This window comes from Canis lupus, chromosome 10 (assembly GCF_048164855.1).
Source record: "Canis lupus baileyi chromosome 10, mCanLup2.hap1, whole genome shotgun sequence".
In the NCBI taxonomy this organism is placed as follows: Eukaryota; Metazoa; Chordata; class Mammalia; order Carnivora; family Canidae; genus Canis; species Canis lupus.
The window spans coordinates 6451423-6471140 of NC_132847.1; the positions used below are offsets into that span (position 1 = coordinate 6451423).

Below are 19718 nucleotides of genomic sequence, written 5' to 3' on the forward strand. Positions count from 1 at the left end.
AGCTTTCATAATCTGTAACTTGTTTATAAACAATAACGTCGTACAAAAAGATAACTTTCCTTAGGAGAAAACTTCTATTAGATCTTTACACCTATCATTAGAACTCTAGAGCTTATTTTACAGACAGTCCCAGAGACAGATATTTTAAATAAGTCCTTGTTAATCCATGCTTATTATCTGGCATGTATTATTTTTTAATAGTTTTATGTATTTTAACTCAGTCCTCCCAACAACTGTATGAGGTAGGTATTGTTATTTATGCTGTAAATGTTATGTTATTCAACTGTTATTCAGGTTAAGCAACTTGTTCAAAGTCGCACAGTTTTAATAAAGAACGTATGCAGGAATAGACTGATATAGTCAGTTGCAGGTTTCATACTCTCTTCCTTTCCTTCTTTATTTTTCCTTTGTTTAACAAAGTTATACAAGCACATAGGTTAAAAAAATCTAATAGTTCTTCTGTAAGACTTATTATGAAAAAATTCTTTCATTTCCCCCTTCCCACAGGTAAGTATTTTTTAGCTGATTACTCAATATTTACATGTCTCTGAATAATGAGCTTATTTTGCTGCCTGATTTTTTTCAGTTGCAGGCATAATCTATTGATTTATGCTATTGAAAATGCTTATTTAGCTCTCCACCCTATCCCACCCAACATCTATATCCTTCTCAGTCTTCTCATTGTTATTTCATAATACTGGTTAGAGCAGTATCTGGTTTCGCTAATTTACTATGTAAATGCTTTTCTCACCTGAACCATGTTGTAAATTTTGCTTCGTTTTTTCTCTCCTGACAGTTTATTTTCCTTGGAAAAAAAAAAATCGCCTTTTTCTTTGACCTAGTTTTTTATTTACTTCTCACTAATTCAGGTCTTTGTCAGTTGTCTCAATCATATGCTGCTTCCATCAGTTTCATGTTCCTGAAGACATCTCTTCTAAAATCTTTTGAGTAGGCCCAATTTAGACCTGTTGGATGGTTTATGTCTCTGTTACCTTTGGAATATCTTTAGCCTGTTTTTATGTTGGATCTCCTATTGCTTTTTTGCATGGTTTATTACCTTACTGTGGTAGAACACATCCTCCGGTGATTTCCTGAGCAAAGCCATATAAGGAGATAGGTTTTTTGAGAGCTTGCTTGTCTGCAGTGTCTTATTATAACTTTACACTGCCTGTCTATAGAATTCTGGGTTGGAAATAACTTTTCCTCAGAATACTGAAGGCAGGGATGCCTGGGTGGCTCAGTGGTTTGGCGCCTGCCTTCGGCCCAGGGTGTGATCCTGGAGACCTGGGATCAAGACCCACGTCAGGCTCCCTGCATGGAGCCTGCTTCTCTCTCTCTGCCTATGTCTCTGCCTCTCTCTCTGTATCTCTCATGAATAAATAAATAAAATCTTAAAAAAAAAAAAAGAATATTGAAGGCATTTCTCCGTTATCTTTTAGTTTCCAGTATTGCTATCAAAAAGCTTGAAGCAATTTTGAATACTTTTTCTTTGTGTATGATCTACTTTTACTGTCAAGAAAATATGTAGACTTGTTTTTTCTGCAATTTCTAAAGTGTCTCAGATCCTAGCTCTGAGGCTGTTTTTATCAGTTGTGCTGAGTACTTGATGAGCTCTTTTATTCTGGAAATTTTTTTTCTCTCTGCTTGAAAAATCATTCTGTTTTCTAGTTTCTTTTTTAATCTCTTTTTATGCAGCATTTCCTCTGGACTGTTCTGTTCTTCTTATTCTTTTTCTTCTGTTTTCTGTCATTTTGCCCTTTGGCTCTATTGTGTGGTTGATTTTTTTTCTCAACTTTATTTTCCAGTCTTTCCCCTGAATTAAAAAAAAATCTTAAATTTTTAATTTTCAAGAGCTCCTTTGAAAATTTCTGCATGTTGTTATTTTATAGTATGCTCTTCTTGTTTCATGGTTGCAATTTCTTTATTATTTCTCTGATATTAATGATAAATATTCTACAGTTTCTCTGCCATGCTTGGTTTTCTCTGAGTTACTTTCACTCCATATTTTGTCTTTAGTTTTTATGTGAGAGCTGTCTTCAGATGTCCAGTAATCCTTGACTGACTGCTCCTGTCTAAGGGTTGTATTCTAAAAGCTAATTAGAAGCTCTGAATCGATGATCACCGGTTGCCTATATGAGCTGTACTTGATTGCTAGGCAGTTTAGCTGGTGTAAAAATGACAATTGCTGTTAACAATCCCCTAAATTTTAGTGGCTTACCACAATAAAAGTTTATTTTTCACATAGATTCCAATTTGGTGATCCTGATCAGCTAGAAACTTCTTTGTGGACATTTGTTGTTCCTGAGGAAAGGATCAAAAGAATTTCTGCATCTAGTTAACATGGGAAATTGTGCAGAAATTGTTATGGGTGAAGCTTGGATGGTATATTTTTCACAACCATCTCACCTGGGAGGGAAAAATCTATAATTTGTAGCATTTACTACATGGTGATAGTACACTCATAGTGGCCAGTTTTCAGGCTTTCAACATGGTTTCACAGAATGTTGAGTTGTGAAGAGATAAGCACATTTGTCTTTCAGTTGTAGCCTTTGAGGTATTCCACTGGCCAGAACAGGTTTGTGTGGGTCTATGTTAGTTAATTCAAGGAAGAATGAAAAATATTGTTGAATTGTGTGTCTGGGAAGTAAAGGAACTACTTTCTGGTGAACAGATAACAGATTCTGCCATTGTTGGAACTTTGAATGTCATTATCTTTAGACTAGGTAGAGATCCTAGAGAAGTTTGGCTCCTGCCTAGAAGGTGAAGAAGGCCTGGCTTAGGTATTCTGGGAACCAATTGAAAAAAGGGCTAGCGTCAGGCATGTGTACATTTTCCTAAACTCCCTGTTTTTGGTACAGTGTCTGTATTTGCTTTTTATTGGTGCTCTGACAAAAGACTTAGCCACAAACTTAGTGGCTTAAAATAGTACAAGCTTGTTATCATACAGTTCTGTGAGTTACAAGTCTGATATGGGATTTACTGGGCTAAAATCAAGTATCATCTCAAAACTATAGCCCTTTCTGAAGGCTCTTATGAGAGAATTCATTTCTTCGCCTTTTCCAGCTCCCAGAGGCCGCCCACATTCTTTGGCTCTTGGCCGTCTTCCTCCATCATCATAACCAACTGCATGGCATCTCTTTGACTCTTCTCACATCTTCCTCTGACCGCAGCCCAGGAAAGGCCCAAGCCTCATGATGAGATTAGGTCCAATGGAATAATCTGGAATAATCTTCCCAACTCAAGGTCATTACTTGAATCACACCTGTAAAGTCCTCTTTGGCATGTAAGAGGGTATATTCATAGGATGCTGTCATTTTTGGCGAGCCATTATTTTACCCACCATGGTACCCCATGCTCTCCAAAGACCCTCTGTTTTATCTACTGCATGAAATATGTTTACAGACTTTTCTTGGGGATGGTAGAGGGAATTTAGTGGTCCTTCTACCTCTGAAACAGTCCTCCTTATTTTACACTCTTTGCATCTTCTCTTCCACAAGTACCTAAAAGTGGTAATTCTTGAGCCTTTGGCTATTTTGTGATACAAATTGGGTTAGTTCTTGGGTTTCCCTGTCACCAATTTGGATTAAGTTTTCTGAGATTACTTAATACTTGACCACTCATTCAGGCACTTACTAAATTTTGTTGCCCTGTCTTTCTTATTTTCCTTATCCTCGTGTTCCCTAAAAAAAAAAAAAAAGGAAAAAAATCTTAATATTGTCTTAGCTGGGGTTTGAGAAGGCCACAAAAAAAATAGATGTTTTTGTGCATTTAATCTACTGTCTTAATTAGGACAGAGCTCATAGCTTTAACTACCACACCATAGCCCCTTAACTTTATTGTCCCCTTTTTTTCGAGTGTGTCATGTAACCCAGATGTTTGATAATATATATGGATATGGATCTCATCTTCTACATTCAATATTCATTTATTCAGTGTACTTATATTGATGACTCTATGCCAGCCACTCTGTTCAGCATTTCAGATTTAAAGAAGATTTGGAGAGGGTTGGAGTCTGATAGAATTCAGATATTTACAAAGGAAATTTGAGCACACTGTCAAAAGTATATGTTATGAATAGAAACAGTACCAAGGAAGCACAGAGGATCAAGGAACTCATTTTTCCTAGGAAAGTAAGAAAAGACTTGACAGAAACCATCATCTTTGATCTGAGTCTTAAAAGAGTATTGCTAGAGAATAGGGTGAGAAAGTAGGAAAATAAGAAGGGAGTGCATGGTAAGAAGTTCAGTGCAGTTGAAGCACATTGTGTAGGGGAAAAGAAATAGATGATGAAAGCCCAGAGGTAGATCAGGATTCAGTTTTGGAAAGTTTTGTTTATGGCCTGGTAGGGAGTTTGGATGTTAGGTCGGATGGAAACTAGAGGGCTTTAAGAAAGGAAGTAACAGGAGCAGTGTGAAGAAGAGGCGAGAACGACCCCTGGACTGGCCAAAGCCCGCGTGCCACTGCATCCCCGCGTCCAGCGCTTACGTCCCGCTGCTGTCGCCACCACGCCCAAGAGAAAGGCTGAAGGGGATGCTAAAGGAGATAAAGCCAAGGTGAAGGATGAGCCATAGAGAAGATCTGCAAGGTTATCTGCTAAACCTGCTCCTTCAAAGCCAGAGCCCAAGCCTAAAAAGGCCCCTGCAAAGAAGGGAGAGAAGGTACCCAAAGGGGAAAAAGGGGAAAGCTGATGCTGGCAAGGATGGAAATATGCAGAAAATGGAGATGCCAAAACAGACCAGGCACAGAAAGCTGAAGGTGCTGTAGATGCCAAGTGAAGTGTGTGCATTTTTGATAACTGTGTACTTCTGATGACTGTACAGTTTGAAATACTATTTTTATCAAGTTTTATAAAAATGCAGAATTTTGTTTTACTTTTTTTTTTTTAAGCTATGTTGTTAGCACACAGAACACTTCATTGTTGTATTGGGGGAAGGGCATATATCACTAATAGAATATCTCCGAAGCTAGGTTGATAACAAGAGGGAAAAACACCTTCCCCTTCTAGTTTTGAGAAACTTCCTCTTGGCTCCCAGAAGGAGGGATTCCTTGATGTTGACACACATGAGCCACCTTGGTGGTGTGGAAAAACTAAAATTCATTTTTTTATGTCCTCTTCTCCCTCTCTGCCTTCAACATAGACTTGACTCCCTTAAACCCAGAGACCTGTTGGAACCTGACCCCATGAAATGGTTCCCAGTATGTCAGGCAATCTGGACTTTACAGTGTCACCACTGAGATGGTGTCCCTCAAAAGAGTTCCTTTTTTTAGCTTGTGGATCTTCAGATTGATAATTCTGCCATTTTCATTTCATTTCCTGAAAGTCAGGGTCAGCTTGTGAAAAGTTGTTAAACAACATGCTAAATGTGAACTGTCAACCCTCACTCTAAACTTTCCCTGTTCAGAGTATCACATGAAGACTTCATTGGGTTTTATAATGGCTTTCTGATTTTGGTAGTCCATTGAAGAAGGGAGTTTGAAAGTTGTTGTATACTGTTAACGATCGATCGTCTGCCCTGCCTGAAATACCATGATTGTTTATGAAAAGTATCTTTAATAAAGATGGATTCAGTTTAGCTTGGAAAAAAAAAGAAAGGAAGTAACAAATACTGTTATTTAGGAAGTAATTCTAGTGACATGGGTGGGATGATTTGGAGTGGAAAAACAGATGGCAGAGTATTTAGGTGGTTCTTAAATTATTCTGGGTTAGAATAGGAATCGGAGTTGAGATATTATCTTTGAATCCAAGTTTACTGTTGTTTCTTCAGTTGAATTAATAGGACTTAGTGACCCAATAGACATGGGAAGTGAAAGAAAAGGAATCATCAAGATTTTTGGCTTAAGAGATGGGGTAAATGGTAATGCCATTAATTGAGATTAGAAATATAGTAATGAAAATGGATTTTGTTAAGAGGTACATACTAATAGAATAAATACATCACAGAGATGGAAAGTACAGCCTATGGAACATGGTCAGTATCATTGTAATGATATTGAATGATGACAGATGGTGACTACACTTAATGTGCTGAGTGTTAAACAATGTATAGAATTGTCAAATCACTTTTTGTATACCTAAAACTAATATAAGATTGTTCAATTATACTTGAATTTAAAAAGGAGAGAAAACAAGTTTTAGAAGAAATGTGATGTTTTTAATTTTTAGTCTTTCACATGTAAGTTTTAATATCACCTTATGGAATATAACTGGAGATGTCTGTAAGCTGGAAATATCTGTCACCAACTCAGAAAAGAAGATAGGCTTCCTTTAAGCACTAGGGATATAGGAGAATGAACGATTAGGGAGATAACACGGTTGAAGCCACAAGAGGAAGTAAGGTAATCCAAGGGACACCTTTTAGCTCTAGATGAAGACTAGGAGGAGATGGAGATGATCAAGCAAACCTAACAAAGGAAGAGGGCAGCTTTTTTCTTCCTTCCTCTCTGCTTTGCTCATTTGAATATTTTTATGAAATATTGAATAAATGCAAAATAAATGTATGTATTGAATATCTGCAAGGTGTAGGAACTAATACTTGAATTGCTGTGTGTTCACTATCTCCTTTAAAAAAAAAATTACCAGTCTTTCTGAATGTCTCATATTCTGTTCTCTTTGTACTTGAGATAAGCACCATCTTGAATTTTTAAAAATCATTTTCATTTTTTTACCACATTTTTGTCCTCAAAAAAAACAGTTTACTGTTTAGTTTCACATATATTTAAACTTTTAAAAAGTAGAATCGTAGTATTTATATTCTTCTGTGACTTGATTAAAAAAATTCAACATTTCTAAGCTCATTTCTAGTATTTATATAGTTACAGTCCTTTTTATTGCTTTGTAATATTCCGTGCAGGAATGAAACACAGTTTATTATACATTTTACATTGATGGACATTTTATATTGTGACTTTTTTGCTGTTACAAACAGTGCTGCTATAAGCATTCTTGCAAACATCTTTTTGAATTTCTTTAGGGTGTAATTAGGAGTTGAATACCTTTGTCCTTGGGTATGTTTACGTTCAGCTTTTACTAGGTAATGCTGGTGTGTTTCCAGAAGTGGTTGTACCAATTTACAGTTCTTTTAGTATGGGTGCTTTGTTGCTTCATATTCTTGCCAGTACTTGATATCGTTAGACATATATCTTCGCTGGTAGTATGGGTACTTAATGTTGTCATTGTAATTTTTAACTAGTAGGGTTTTTTTTTTTTTCCTTTTTTCTTGTTCTTTTTCTCCTGTGTGAAGTTGAACCTCTTCCATAGTTTATTTACCATTCAAATTTCCTTTTCCTGATGATTTCCTAAGTTCTGTTTTGCCAGTCGTTTTTATATTGAGATGTTTATCTTTTTCTTACTGACGTCTAAGTGTTTTTTATATACACAGTATTATTCCTTTGTCAGTTTTTATGTATTGCAGCTATATTCTTTGCGTTCATAGCTTTCACTTCTTTCTCTGGTGTCTTTTGAGCATTAGAAATGCTTGCTTTTAATATGATCAAGTTTGCCAGTCTTTTTCTTTATGGTTAGCCTTATTTTGTGTCTTATTTAAAAGTCTAGCACTATTACAAGGTCATAAAGATACTTCCCTATTATATTTTTAAAGTTTTATAGTATAAGCATTGACATTCATTTTTAACCAACCTGGGAGTGATTTTTTAGTATAACATAAGAGATCTAAAACAGAAAGAAAACAACAATTTTTATTCTGGCACCATTCATGGAAATGTCCTTCCTTTCCCTTCTGTTCTACAAAGCCTACTGTATGTTTTAAAGTAAATTACCTTATATTTGTGTGGGTGTGTTTATGGTTCAGTTCCAGTAGTCAGTTTCCCTATTTGTGCACCAGTATCACTTTTTGTATACCAGTATCGTGTTATCTTAATTACTGTGACTTTATAATAATTTTTACCTGCTCAGCATACCCTCTTACATTCTACTCAGGAGTGTCTTGTCATTCTTGTCTTCTGATTTAATATATATGTGTTGGAGACAGATTCAGGTTTTCAAGTTTATCTGTATTGGAATTTTTGAAAATATTTTTAAATATTTATTTATGAGAGAGAACAAGCAGGGGAGGTGACAGAGGGAGAGGGAGAAGCAGGCTCCCCACTGAGCAGGGAGCCTGATGCAGGGCTTAATTCCAGGACCCTGGGATCATGACCTGAGCTGAAGGCAGACTCTAACCCACTGAACCACCCAGGTGCCCCTCCATTGGGATTTTGATTAGAATTACTTTGATACTTTGGAGCACTTTAAGGAGATTGGTATCTTCATAATATTGAATTATTCAATCTAGTCACTATACATTTTTTCCATTTACTTAGCTCTTTAAGTTTTTTTTGATAAAGTTTTATATTTTCTTCACAGAAGTCTTGCATGTTTTTGTTTCACTTATTCCTAGCACTGCTTGTTTTTTGAGAGTATTGTATGTGGTATCTTTTTAAAATTATGTCTTACACCTGACAGTTGGAGAAGTTTAGAACTGCAATGGAGTTTTTGTGCTGGCTCTATCTTGTTGTATTAATTTTAACACTTTTGTGTAAATTGTGTTAGATTTTCTACATGGAAAATCTTGTGGTCTGTGAATGACAGTTTTATTTCTTTGAAATTCTTTTATCTTTTATTTCTTTTTCTTGTTTTTCTTGTATTGATGACAGCTGATATGGCATTGAATAGGAAAACCATTACAGTTAACCTATCTTGTTTCTGATCTTAAAAAGAAGAAACTGTTTACATATTTTGTTTGTGAATATGTTTGCAAAAGATGTCTTTTGGGTAGTCTTAATTAGAGGAAGTTCTCTTTAATTTACCAAGAGTTTTTTTTTTCTTTTTATTCAAGAATTGTTTAATTTTATCGGATACTTTTTTCTGCATCTTTTGAAATGATCTATTTTTTCTTTTTTTTTTTAAATTTTTTATTTATTTATGATAGAGAGAGACGGAGAGAGGCAGAGACATAGGCAGAGGGAGAAGCAGGCTCCATGTACCGGGAGCCCGACGTGGGATTCGATCCCGGGTCTCCAGGATCGCGCCCTGGGCCAAAGGCAGGCGCTAAACCACTGCGCCACCCAGGGATCCCTGAAATGATCTATTTTTTCTCCTTAAATCTATTAATGTAGAAAATTAAAATTACATCAGTCTGTTTTCTAATATTGAATCAACCTGACAGTACTAGGATAAACCCATTTGGGACATGATATATTAGTTTTTTTATTTTAATTTTTGTATCTATGCTTTTTGGTGAGATTGGCCTGCAGTGTTCATTTCTCATATATTCCTTGTCTGATTTCGTGTCAATATTGGCCTCATAAAATAAATTGAAAATGTTAATTCTTTATATGTGCTTTGGAAGAGTTGTGTAAGATTGGAGTGGTCTCTTTCTTGAATCATTGGTTACACTTAGTGTTAAAGCCATCAGGGCTTGATTTATTTTTGGTGGAGAGATTTAAAATTACTGTTTATTCTCTTTATGGTAATAGGATTATTAAAGTTTTCCTCTTTCTCCTTAGGACCATTTTATTAAAAATTTTTAAAGGAATTTTGCTACTTCATCTTAGATTTTTTTTAGCTTACTGACTTATTATGTTTGTCATACTAATTTATTACCTATTAAATTTCTGCAGCATTTGTGACTAAGTCTCCTTTTGGATTGTTCGTTGGTTGCGTATAGAAATACAGCAGATTTTTGAATGTTAATTTTGTATTTTGAACTTTGGTAGATTTGTTTATTAGCTTTAACAGTTTTTTAATGGATTCTTTAGACTTTTTTGGATATATGATCCATCTGTCACAGAAGTCGTCTGTGAATACAGGTGGTTTTACTTCTTTCCAATTTAAATGCCTGTTTGGGATTTTTAAAAAATATAGCTTTATTATTTTTTTATTTAAATTCAATTAGCCAACATATAGAACTTACTTAGTTTCAGATATAGAATTCAGTAATTCATCAGTTGCATGTAACATCCAGTGCTCATCACATCACCCCATCTTCCCACCCATCTCCCTTCCAGCAACTCTCAGTTTCTTTCCCATAGTTAAGAGTCTCTTATGGTTTGTTTCACTCTCTGATATCTTCCCATTCTGTTTTTCCTTCCCTTCCCCTATGATTCTATGCACTGTTTTTTATATTCCTCATATGAGTGAAACCATATGATGATTGATTTATTTCACTCAGCATAATACCCTCCAGTTCCCTCCATATGGATGTAAATGGTAAGATTTCATCCTTTCTGATGGGAGAGTAGTATTCCATTGCATATATGTACACCACATCATTTCCATTCAACCATTGATGGACATTTCAGCTTTTTACATAATTTGGCTGTCGTGGACATAGCTGCTATAAACATTGGGATGCAGGTGCCCCTTTGAATTACTACATTTATATCTTTGGGGTAAATACCTAGTAGTGCAATTGCTGGGCCATAAGGTAGCTCTATTTTTAGCTTCTTGAGGAACCTCCATACTGTTTTCTAAAGTGGCTGTACCACCTCTTTACCAGTTAGAATAGTTAAAATTAACAAGTCAGCAAACAACAAATGTTGGTGAGGATGTGAAGAAAGGGGAGCCCTCTTACACTGTTGGTGGGGATGCAAGCTGGTAAAAAACATCCTTTTAATTATTGATTTTTTTTAACCTAATTGCAATGTGCTTAGAGAATATGGTCTTTATGAAACCAGTACTTTGAAAATTGCTAATCATTCCCTGGATTTTCTATGTTTTATTTTCATTATATATATATATATATATATATATATATATATATATATATATATATCATTAATATATTACTTAGTTTTGCATGTTTTTGAAATTTATGTTAGTGGAATGATTACATGTCATTTTGTTACTTGCTTTTCTCCCTCTGCTATAGACTGAGTTGTGTCTCCCCCTCCCCTGCCAAATTCATATGTTGAAGCCTAACCCACAATTTGATGGTATTTGTTTTGTATTGGGGCTTTGGAAGATACTTAGGTATAGATGAAGTTACTGAGGGTGGGGCCCTCATGATACTAGTGCCCTTCTAAGAAGAGACTCCAGAGAGCTTGTTCTTGTTCTCTCTCCCTACCATGTGAGGACACTATGAGAAGAAACTGTCCTTAAGCCAGGAAGAGAGCACTCACCAGAGACCAACTATGCTGGCACTTAATTTTTAATTTTTAATTTTTTTTTAAATGCTGACACTTGGGATCTTGAATCTCTAGTTTCCAGAATCATGACAACATAAATTTCTGGTAGTTAAGCCATCTAGTCTATGGTATTTTGTTAGGATAGCCTGAGCTAAGATACCATCTCTTTTTCACATTAAGTTTTTGAGACTCCTTCATATTGATGGGTGTAATTTACTTCTTTAATTTTTACTTATGATATACCATTGTGTGAATGTACCATAATTTATCCATTTTATGATTGGTGGACTTTTGAGCAATTTCAGGTTTTTTTGTTGTTACAGTGCCTTGATGAACATTCTTCTACATGTCTCTGGTACACAGGTTAACAATTTATTATGTGTATGTAATTGCCAATGTTCTGTTATTTTTAATCTTCAAAAACCGTGGTTTCATGTCACTTAGTATAGTATATAGGAGTGGGAATGCTGGATTATAAAACCATTTACTGAAATGATTATATCATTTATCCTCATACTTGGTGGGATGAGTTTCTTTGGCTCCACATCTTTATCTGTGTTTGATATTGTCAGATTTTTACACTTTGCTAATGTGATGCATATGCAGTTATTTCATTGTTACTTTAATTTGTATTTCACTTAATTACCACTGAGGTTTAACATCTTTTCATTTTTTTTTTAGGGGAGGAGGGGCAGAGGGAGAGGGAGAGAGAGAATCTTAAGCAGGTTCCAGGCTCAGCACAGAAGCGGGGCTCCATTTCATGACCCTGAGATCATGACCTGAGCTGAAACTGAGAGTCAGACGCTTAACCAATTGAGCCACCTAGGTGTCTGCAGGTCTTTTCCATTTGTTTGTGAATAATCATATTTCCTTTCCTATGAAATTCCTATTTGTGATTTTACCCAGTTTTCTATTGCAGTGTTTGAGCAGATGTTTTTAATGGGATGTGAATTGCTTGGTGAATTTAATACTTTTTTTTTTAAGATTTTATTTATTCATGAGAGACACAGAGAGAGAGGTAGAGACATAGGAAGAGGTAGGAGAAGCAGGCTCCCTACAGAGAGCCCAGTGCGGAACTTGATCCCAGGACTCCGGGATCATGCCCTGAGCCAAAGGCAGACACTCAACCGCTAAGCCACCCAGGCATCCCAATTTAATACTTATTGAGCCAATTTTTGGTCTTAGGCTATGTTTATACAACTAATATGGATACACTCTTCTTAGTTTGCATTTAAACTTAATTGGAAGCTCTAAACTTCCTGTATTTTCCATCCAATAAAATATGGATTAGCTACATGAATTATTTATAACTTTACTTCTCTGTTTCAGCTTACTCATTTATAAAACAATGGCCTTTGACTAGTTAATATCTAGTGTCCCTTTTACTAGTGTCTTTTATTCATCTGTCTAATATTCTTCTTTTTGGTTTTGGAAACTTAGAAATGTTAGTTGTAGCTAGCTATAAAATGTTGGTTTAGTTTTGGCTTTGCTTTTTGTTTTTTCTTCAAAAAATGATGGGTTTTGTTTCTGTGAGATGTGATATGTTAGCTCTTCACGGACCTCTCTCTTAGATTAATTTCCCTGACAGATATTACTGCCTTGTACTTTAAAATTCTTAAAATACTGTTAAACCTAGAAATTTAATTCTAACATATATAAATTATTCTTTCTCAGAGTGAAGATACACAGCAGCAAATCATCAGGGAGACATTCCATTTGGTATCTAAGAGAGATGAAAATGTTTGTAATTTCCTAGAAGGAGGATTGTAAGTAAAGCATTTCATGGACATTTCAAATCTTTGACTATATGATTAAAATATATACTGTTTAATTGGTTATGGTAAAAATTTCCTAATTTTGATGAATTTGAATTAGATTAATTATCATCTATGTGAGCTATAAATCTAACTTAAAGAAATTTTTAATATATATGGTCCTTTTTAAAAAAAATGTTACAGAAGCATTTTATATAGAGTTCATATGGCAAAAATGCAAACATTACAGAGATGTGTAAAATTAATTATAAACTCAGTCTCCCTCTCCTGACTTTTTACTTTCTTGTGTATCCTTCTAGAAAATTAATTTTTCATTGACTAACATATAAAAGTATAACCTTAAAAAATTACCTACAGGATCACACTAGGAATGCTGGTTTACATGTTGGTCATTTTCATGTAGTATCTTTTTTTTTTTCTTAAAGATTTTATTAATTTATTCATGCGATACACAGAGAGAGAGAGACAGGCAGAGGGAGAACAGGAACCCGATACGGGACTCCATCCCTGGACTGGGATCACGCCCTGAGCCGAAGGCAGATCCTCAACTGCTGAGCCACCCAGGTGTCCCTTTCATGTAATATTTTTAAAAAGTTTTGCATATAAACACATTTAGAATAACCTCTTCTTTTTCATGACTAGAGGTTATTGCTTGGGGTAAATGGACCCTGTTCATAAAAATTTAGATTACATTCTCTATTATTATAAATAAGAATGAAATTTGCTTTCTGATACATATCTGTGTGCATGTATATATATACAAATGTATATAGGCAATCTGTATATAGGTAGAATTCAGCTAATAGAATTTTCTATTTTTAGAATGAATAAATAAAAACTAGTTATAATTAGCTTGCCAATTATTTATATTTAAACTATTATAAAGCAATACTTTTAAATTAGAGAGTTCTATGAAAACAGTTTGCTCTCAAGTAGTTTTATAAGTGTTCCTACTCATGTTTATATAATCAATTTCTTAATAACATATTTCCTCATTGACGAGTCAAAAACTAAACTTTAGCTAAGCTCCATTATGAAAAATGACAGATTAGTCAGAGAGACCTACACCTTTCTGTATTTTAATATCTATGATAAATATTATGAAAAATAGTTTGGATAATAGAAAATTCATTCTTACTTGACCATAAATTACTGTTTATCATGTTGAAAGTTTACTTGCATTTCTTATAAGAAATATATCATGCTGCAATTAAATTTGCAAATACATACTTAGAATTTATAAATTTTGCTATTCACTCCAGACTGCCCAATTTAATATTTGAAACAGATATACCTGCTTTGTGTTTTTATTTTAATTATACTTTATTTCTATCACACTTGTGCAAGAATTGAGCTGCCTTTTCCATTATCACTTTTCTTTATTTTAATATTTTAATCTCTCTTAGGGAACTTGTCATCCAGCACAGTGGTATGTGGTAGTCATGCAAGAACCTGGCTCTTCCAACCAGGGTATTGTGGGAACTAGAAATTAGGGCTTAAATTTGTGATGATTACTTTCCAAGCTTAAAAAGAGTAGAGTAGAAAGCAAACATTGCATCAGAGATGAGGCTACACATCTGATTCAGTCCTAGTTTTGTGACTAACAAACTGGTATTCTTGGTCAGATCATTTAACTTCTTATACCTCAATTTTTCCCTCTGTAATACGAAATATTTAAAGTAAGAGGATTTCTAAAATAGTTTAAAGATAAAATTACATTTTTAAAGGCAAAGTATGTACTTATCATGTTATATATTAAAACTCTGCTTTCTTTTAATGGCATTGATAGTCTTTTTGAAACTTACAGTTTTCAATAGTTTGGTCTTCTCTTACAATAGAGCCAAACAAAAGTTTGAGATAATCACTAAATTGCTGATTCAGGATGAAGTGAATGCTGCTGTTAGTGCTCTTTTTTGTGGCTTTCCAGGAACAATTGCATTCATAGTCTGCAAAAATCATCTGGTATTCTTTAAATTGCACATACGTATTTTTAATTGAATATCTTTTCTAGAAATATGTCTAGCAAAGTAGTAACTTTTAATTCTCGTCAAAGATCCTGCCCACTTTTGCTATAGGAAGACATGACAGAAAGCTATTTCTCTGAACCTGTGAATTCAGTGTTACTTTTACTGAGTTAAAAAATAGATGCTATTTTTCTGTGTCTTGTTTGAGTCTTCACTTAGCTTTGATTACATTTGGCCTTGATTTTTCTATATTATGTGTTAAGGATGTTTTAAGAAGGTGAACTAATTACTGTAAATATAACTATGAAATAGCTAAACTAGAAAAATACGAGATGTTTGGAATGAGTCTGAAATTATTATTTTTAAAATGCTGAAATTCCAGTCAGTGTAAATAAAAATATTTGATGAAAAAGTTGAGTATTTATTATCTCAGTCTTTTATATTTATATTGCAAAATAAACTATTTTTGGAGGACATTTTGGTGGTAAATTTTTCTAAAACTTAAGAAATGTCATTTTTTTTTCCCTCCCCTGTTGGTAATCAGTCTTAAGTTGTATCACTTACTATGACCCATGGAGTTAAATCCAATAAGCACTTAAAATGCCCTGTGACCTGATTCCTGCCTACTTTTGTTTGTTTAGTAATCTTTTCTTGTCCATGCACCCTCTCTCTCTTCCTTGAACATATATATTCTGTTCTTGATGACCTGGCCTTTTTATTAGTTGTCACCTTTTTATGAAATACTCTTCTGTGAATGTTTTCATGGCTAACTCCTTATCATTAGCTTTCAGCCTGAATGTCACTCTTAAGGATTCATCTTAGATAGTAGATCCATCATTAGGCATCATCCTATTTTGAATCTCTATGTAGTGACTTCTACTCTGATCATTTTTTCTTATTTCTTTACTGTTCCTTACCCACTATCAGTACCTGGCAAATGATAGGTACTCAGTAGATAGTTTAATTAATGAATGAACTAAGATTAAGGACCAGCTCCTTTTACTTGTTATTTCTGAAGAAAACAACCATGTTAATTTGCTAAATCTCTGAGTTCACTTGAATGCTACACCTTTAAATTCTATGCCCAAACATCTTATAAAAAGGTTATACACAAATTGTCAGTTTGCTTGAGCTAACGAAAATTTGTTTCATTTTATTCCTATAACATTCCAATTTTTGTTTTGTCATTTAGGCTAATTGGAGGATCTGACAACAAACTGATTTATAGACATTATGCAACATTATATTTTGTCTTCTGTGTGGATTCTTCAGAAAGTGAACTTGGCATTTTAGATCTAATTCAAGTAAGTTAACACTATCTAAATAACACTTTTGGCATTTATATATTTTAGAACTTGTATGTTAAATAAATTTTCTAAAATGATGTTCTGTTTGGTAAGAAATAGTAGATAGTGGATGAGTAAAACAGGGATAAGGGATACTGAAACACGTTGGCAAATTTAATCTGATTAAGACTAATCACAGCTAAATTCATCATGTATTTTTTTCCTGTTCTTATGAGTCATGCAAGTCCAGGAGTCGTGGATCTTTTACCGTGTACATCCAGATCTGATTCCCAAACCCATCCCTCCCTGCCTCCCAAAAATCTTTCATAATGCTCCTGGAACTCAAGGTCAGTCATAACCAAATTCCTCTTTATCTTCAACCTCTTTGTTAATATTGCCTGCACTTTTTTGCTTTAAATTGAATCTTGCTTCCCTACTGACACTTTCTGTAACCATCTCAAGTAGTAGCAGTCCTCCTGCCTTCTTCATATTGCTTACCCTTGAGGTATTTTCTTTGCTTTTCAATGCTTTTTCCAGATCATTCTCTTTTAAAATGCCTCCAAACTTTATTTCTATACCACCTTCTAACCACCTGTTTTAGTCTCACATCCCCACCTTCTATTCATTGAGGATTTTATCAAAAACCTTCAAAGGTCTGAGGTTTACCCTACTTGCAAACTAACAATTTAACTACAGAGTGTCATGGATGCTGAGAAGACTCAAGACTTCTGGGCTGGAATCAAAGGACTTATTCTGAACAGTGCAAGCAATAGACACAATAACAGCATTTGCTTACTAACTGGTTCCCCAAGTCCCAATTTCCAAAGTCAACAAAGGGTGACTTTAAGAGGATCAGGTGATACCTGTACACATAGTGGATTGAGTTATAGGAGAGGACCTGGAATCTTTTATATTGGACACTAATCATGTCTGTCCATGTCCTGGAGGAAGAGCATATCTTCCATGGGTTTGGATAACCTACCCTTTGCTTTGGAGAGATACTCTATTTTCCAGGAGTGTTTGCTTATATGAGCTTGCTTGCAAAGATAGTCTGCAGTAATGGCAGTCTGTACCTCTGCTCTCATTATATGCAGAAATGGCAGACTCATGGGGAATTGTCTCCTAACAGATTTTAGTCGTAGTTCATTGGCATTCACTCCAGTATTACTTATCTTCTAATTCTTGGTGGGGATCCCTGGGTGGCTCAGTGGTTTAGCGCCTGCCTTTGGCCCAGGGCGCGATCTTGGAGACCCGGGATTGAATCCCACGTCGGGCTCCCGGTGCATGGAGCCTGCTTCTCCCTCTGCCTGTGTCTCTGCCTCTCTCTCTCTCTCTCTCTCTATCATTTAAAAAAAAAAAATTCTTGGTGATTTCAATATTCAAAATTCATGGGGATAATTCTTCTAGTACCCCGGTGTCTTCAGAACTGGAGTTCTTCATTGAATCTTTGCCCTCTACCCCCACCTCGATGCTCATTTCTAGACCTTGTTTTTGTCCAAACTGCCATCACTCTATAATCTCAATTGCACAGTTTCTCCTCTGTCTACCATGTCTTATCTTCTCATATCACAATTTCTTTTTTTATTTTTTTATTTTTTATTTTTATTTTTTTTTTTTTTTAAAGATTTAAATTTTTTTTTTAATTTTTATTTATTTATGATAGTCACAGAGAGAGAGAGAGAGAGGCAGAGACACAGGCAGAGGGAGAAGCAGGCTCCATGCACCGGGAGCCTGATGTGGGATTCGATCCTGGGTCTCCAGGATCGCGCCCTGGGCCAAAGGCAGGCGCCAAACCGCTGCGCCACCCAGGGATCCCACAATTTCTTTTTTTAAAAAAGATTTTATTTATTTATTCATGAGAGACACAGAGAGAGAGAGAGGGAGAGACACAGGCAGAGGGAGAAGCAGGCTCCATGCAGGGAGCCCGACATGGGACTCGATCCCGGGACTCCAGGATCATGCCCTAAGGTGGCACTAAACTACGGAGCCACCCAGGGATCCCCCTCATATCATACAATTTCTATTACTCCACTAATTCCTTGAGTCTGTGTTGGGACCTTCAGTCTTTCGAATCTAGCATTTTTCACTCTCTCTCGTCCTCCTAATGTCCTCTACTTTTTTAACCCAGCCTAAATTCCATCAATCATAATAGTCATACATTGTATAATTGTATACATTCAGCTCCTTCTTTGTACCCATACTTCTAAATGTACTTAGAGAAAAAAATGTAACCATACTACAGGTCTCACCTCATATTTATGATGTCTAATCTGGATGAGTCCTTAATGCTACCCAGTAATCCTATTCCCCTGGTCCATCACCCTCCCAGACTCCAAAACAACTGATATGTTCTCCATTCTCAAACCTTTGACACTTCTAGTGTTTTGCTTCCTCCTTCACTGAGAGAATTGAAGCCATCAGAAGAGATGGCTCTTATGTACTCTCTTATGTACTCAGCCAGGTAAGTGTCTGCCTTCAGTTCAAGTCATGATCCCAGACTCCTGGGTTAAAACAGGAAGTCCGCCTTATGTACCCACTTATGTACTCTCTTATGGCTATAGCATTTCTCCCTTATTCTTCTGTATCCTTTTCCCCTTCGCTTCCTGCTCATTCCTACTAGCTGTCATATGTTCTGCCATCTTAAGAGAAGTTCTGTCTTGACTTCCCTCTCAAGCCACTGCCTCATTTCTTTCCCTCCTTTTATGTCAAAATACCTTTAAAAAGTTTTCTGTACACACTCTCAAATTTTTCTTGTCCCATTTGCTGTTAAATAAATTCCATTCAGGTTTTCAGCTCTGTTGCTGAATCCAGAGGTTCTCATCAGTCCTGTTTTATTTGATTAAGATCCTTTATTTACATTTACATTTTGAAATACTTTTCCCCTGGGCTTCTAGGATAGTGTACTGGTTTTCGTGGACCTCTTCAGTTGCTTCATTTCAGTTTCTTAGTCTTTCTTCCTCTTCTTCAGCCCAGACTATAGGAGATACAGGATCTGACCACATGCTGCTCTCTGCACTGCTCTGACCACGCTGGTCCAAGCCACCATCAGCTCTCATCTGGACTATTAGAACAGTTTCCTGACTGTTCTCTGTGCTTCTACTATCTTTTCCCTTTCATCTTTTCTTAGTAAAACATCCAGTGATACTGTTGAAATAGATATTATCTCACATTCTGAATTCTTCAGTGGCTTTGCTTCTCACTCAGAGTAAAAGCCAAATTCCTTACAAATGACCCATGAGGCCCCACAAGCTCTCACTCCCCCTCCTACTACCCTACCACTTATCTTGCTTCATCTACTCCTTGCCCTTTTGCTTCAGACCAGTGGCCTGCTTGCTGTTTCTGAAATACAGCAGGCATGCTTCTACCTCAGAGCCTTTGTATTTGCTGATCTTTGTGCCTAGATTGTTCTTCTATTTGGTATTCCCATTATTTCCTAGCTCCATCATTCTTTCAGGTCTTGACCCAGATGTCAGTTTTCAATTGGTTTTCTTTGGTCCTTTCTAAAAATTTTCCCTCTCTTTGACTGACTTCCTTTCTTTTTCTTTTTTTGTAATTTTAAAAAGATTTTA

The 19718-nt window shown here is 35.5% G+C and overlaps 1 protein-coding gene and 1 pseudogene across 7 annotated transcripts in view; both read left to right on the forward strand.

Moving 5' to 3' along the window:
* The window catches only part of AP3S1 (adaptor related protein complex 3 subunit sigma 1), a 68529-nt gene that overhangs the window by 12168 nt on the left and 36643 nt on the right, over positions 1-19718 (forward strand). For all 7 annotated transcript variants that reach the window (XR_012037693.1, XM_072840609.1, XM_072840605.1 and 4 more), the window contains exons 2-3: positions 12799-12890; positions 16056-16167. Coding sequence is in view for 6 of the 7 variants with exons in the window: in XM_072840609.1 (XP_072696710.1) it covers positions 12799-12890; positions 16056-16167 (204 nt within the window). In the remaining variant the exon portion in view is untranslated. The remainder of the gene's footprint in view (positions 1-12798; positions 12891-16055; positions 16168-19718) is intronic.
* Positions 4401-5519, forward strand: LOC140641987 (non-histone chromosomal protein HMG-17 pseudogene; annotated as a pseudogene).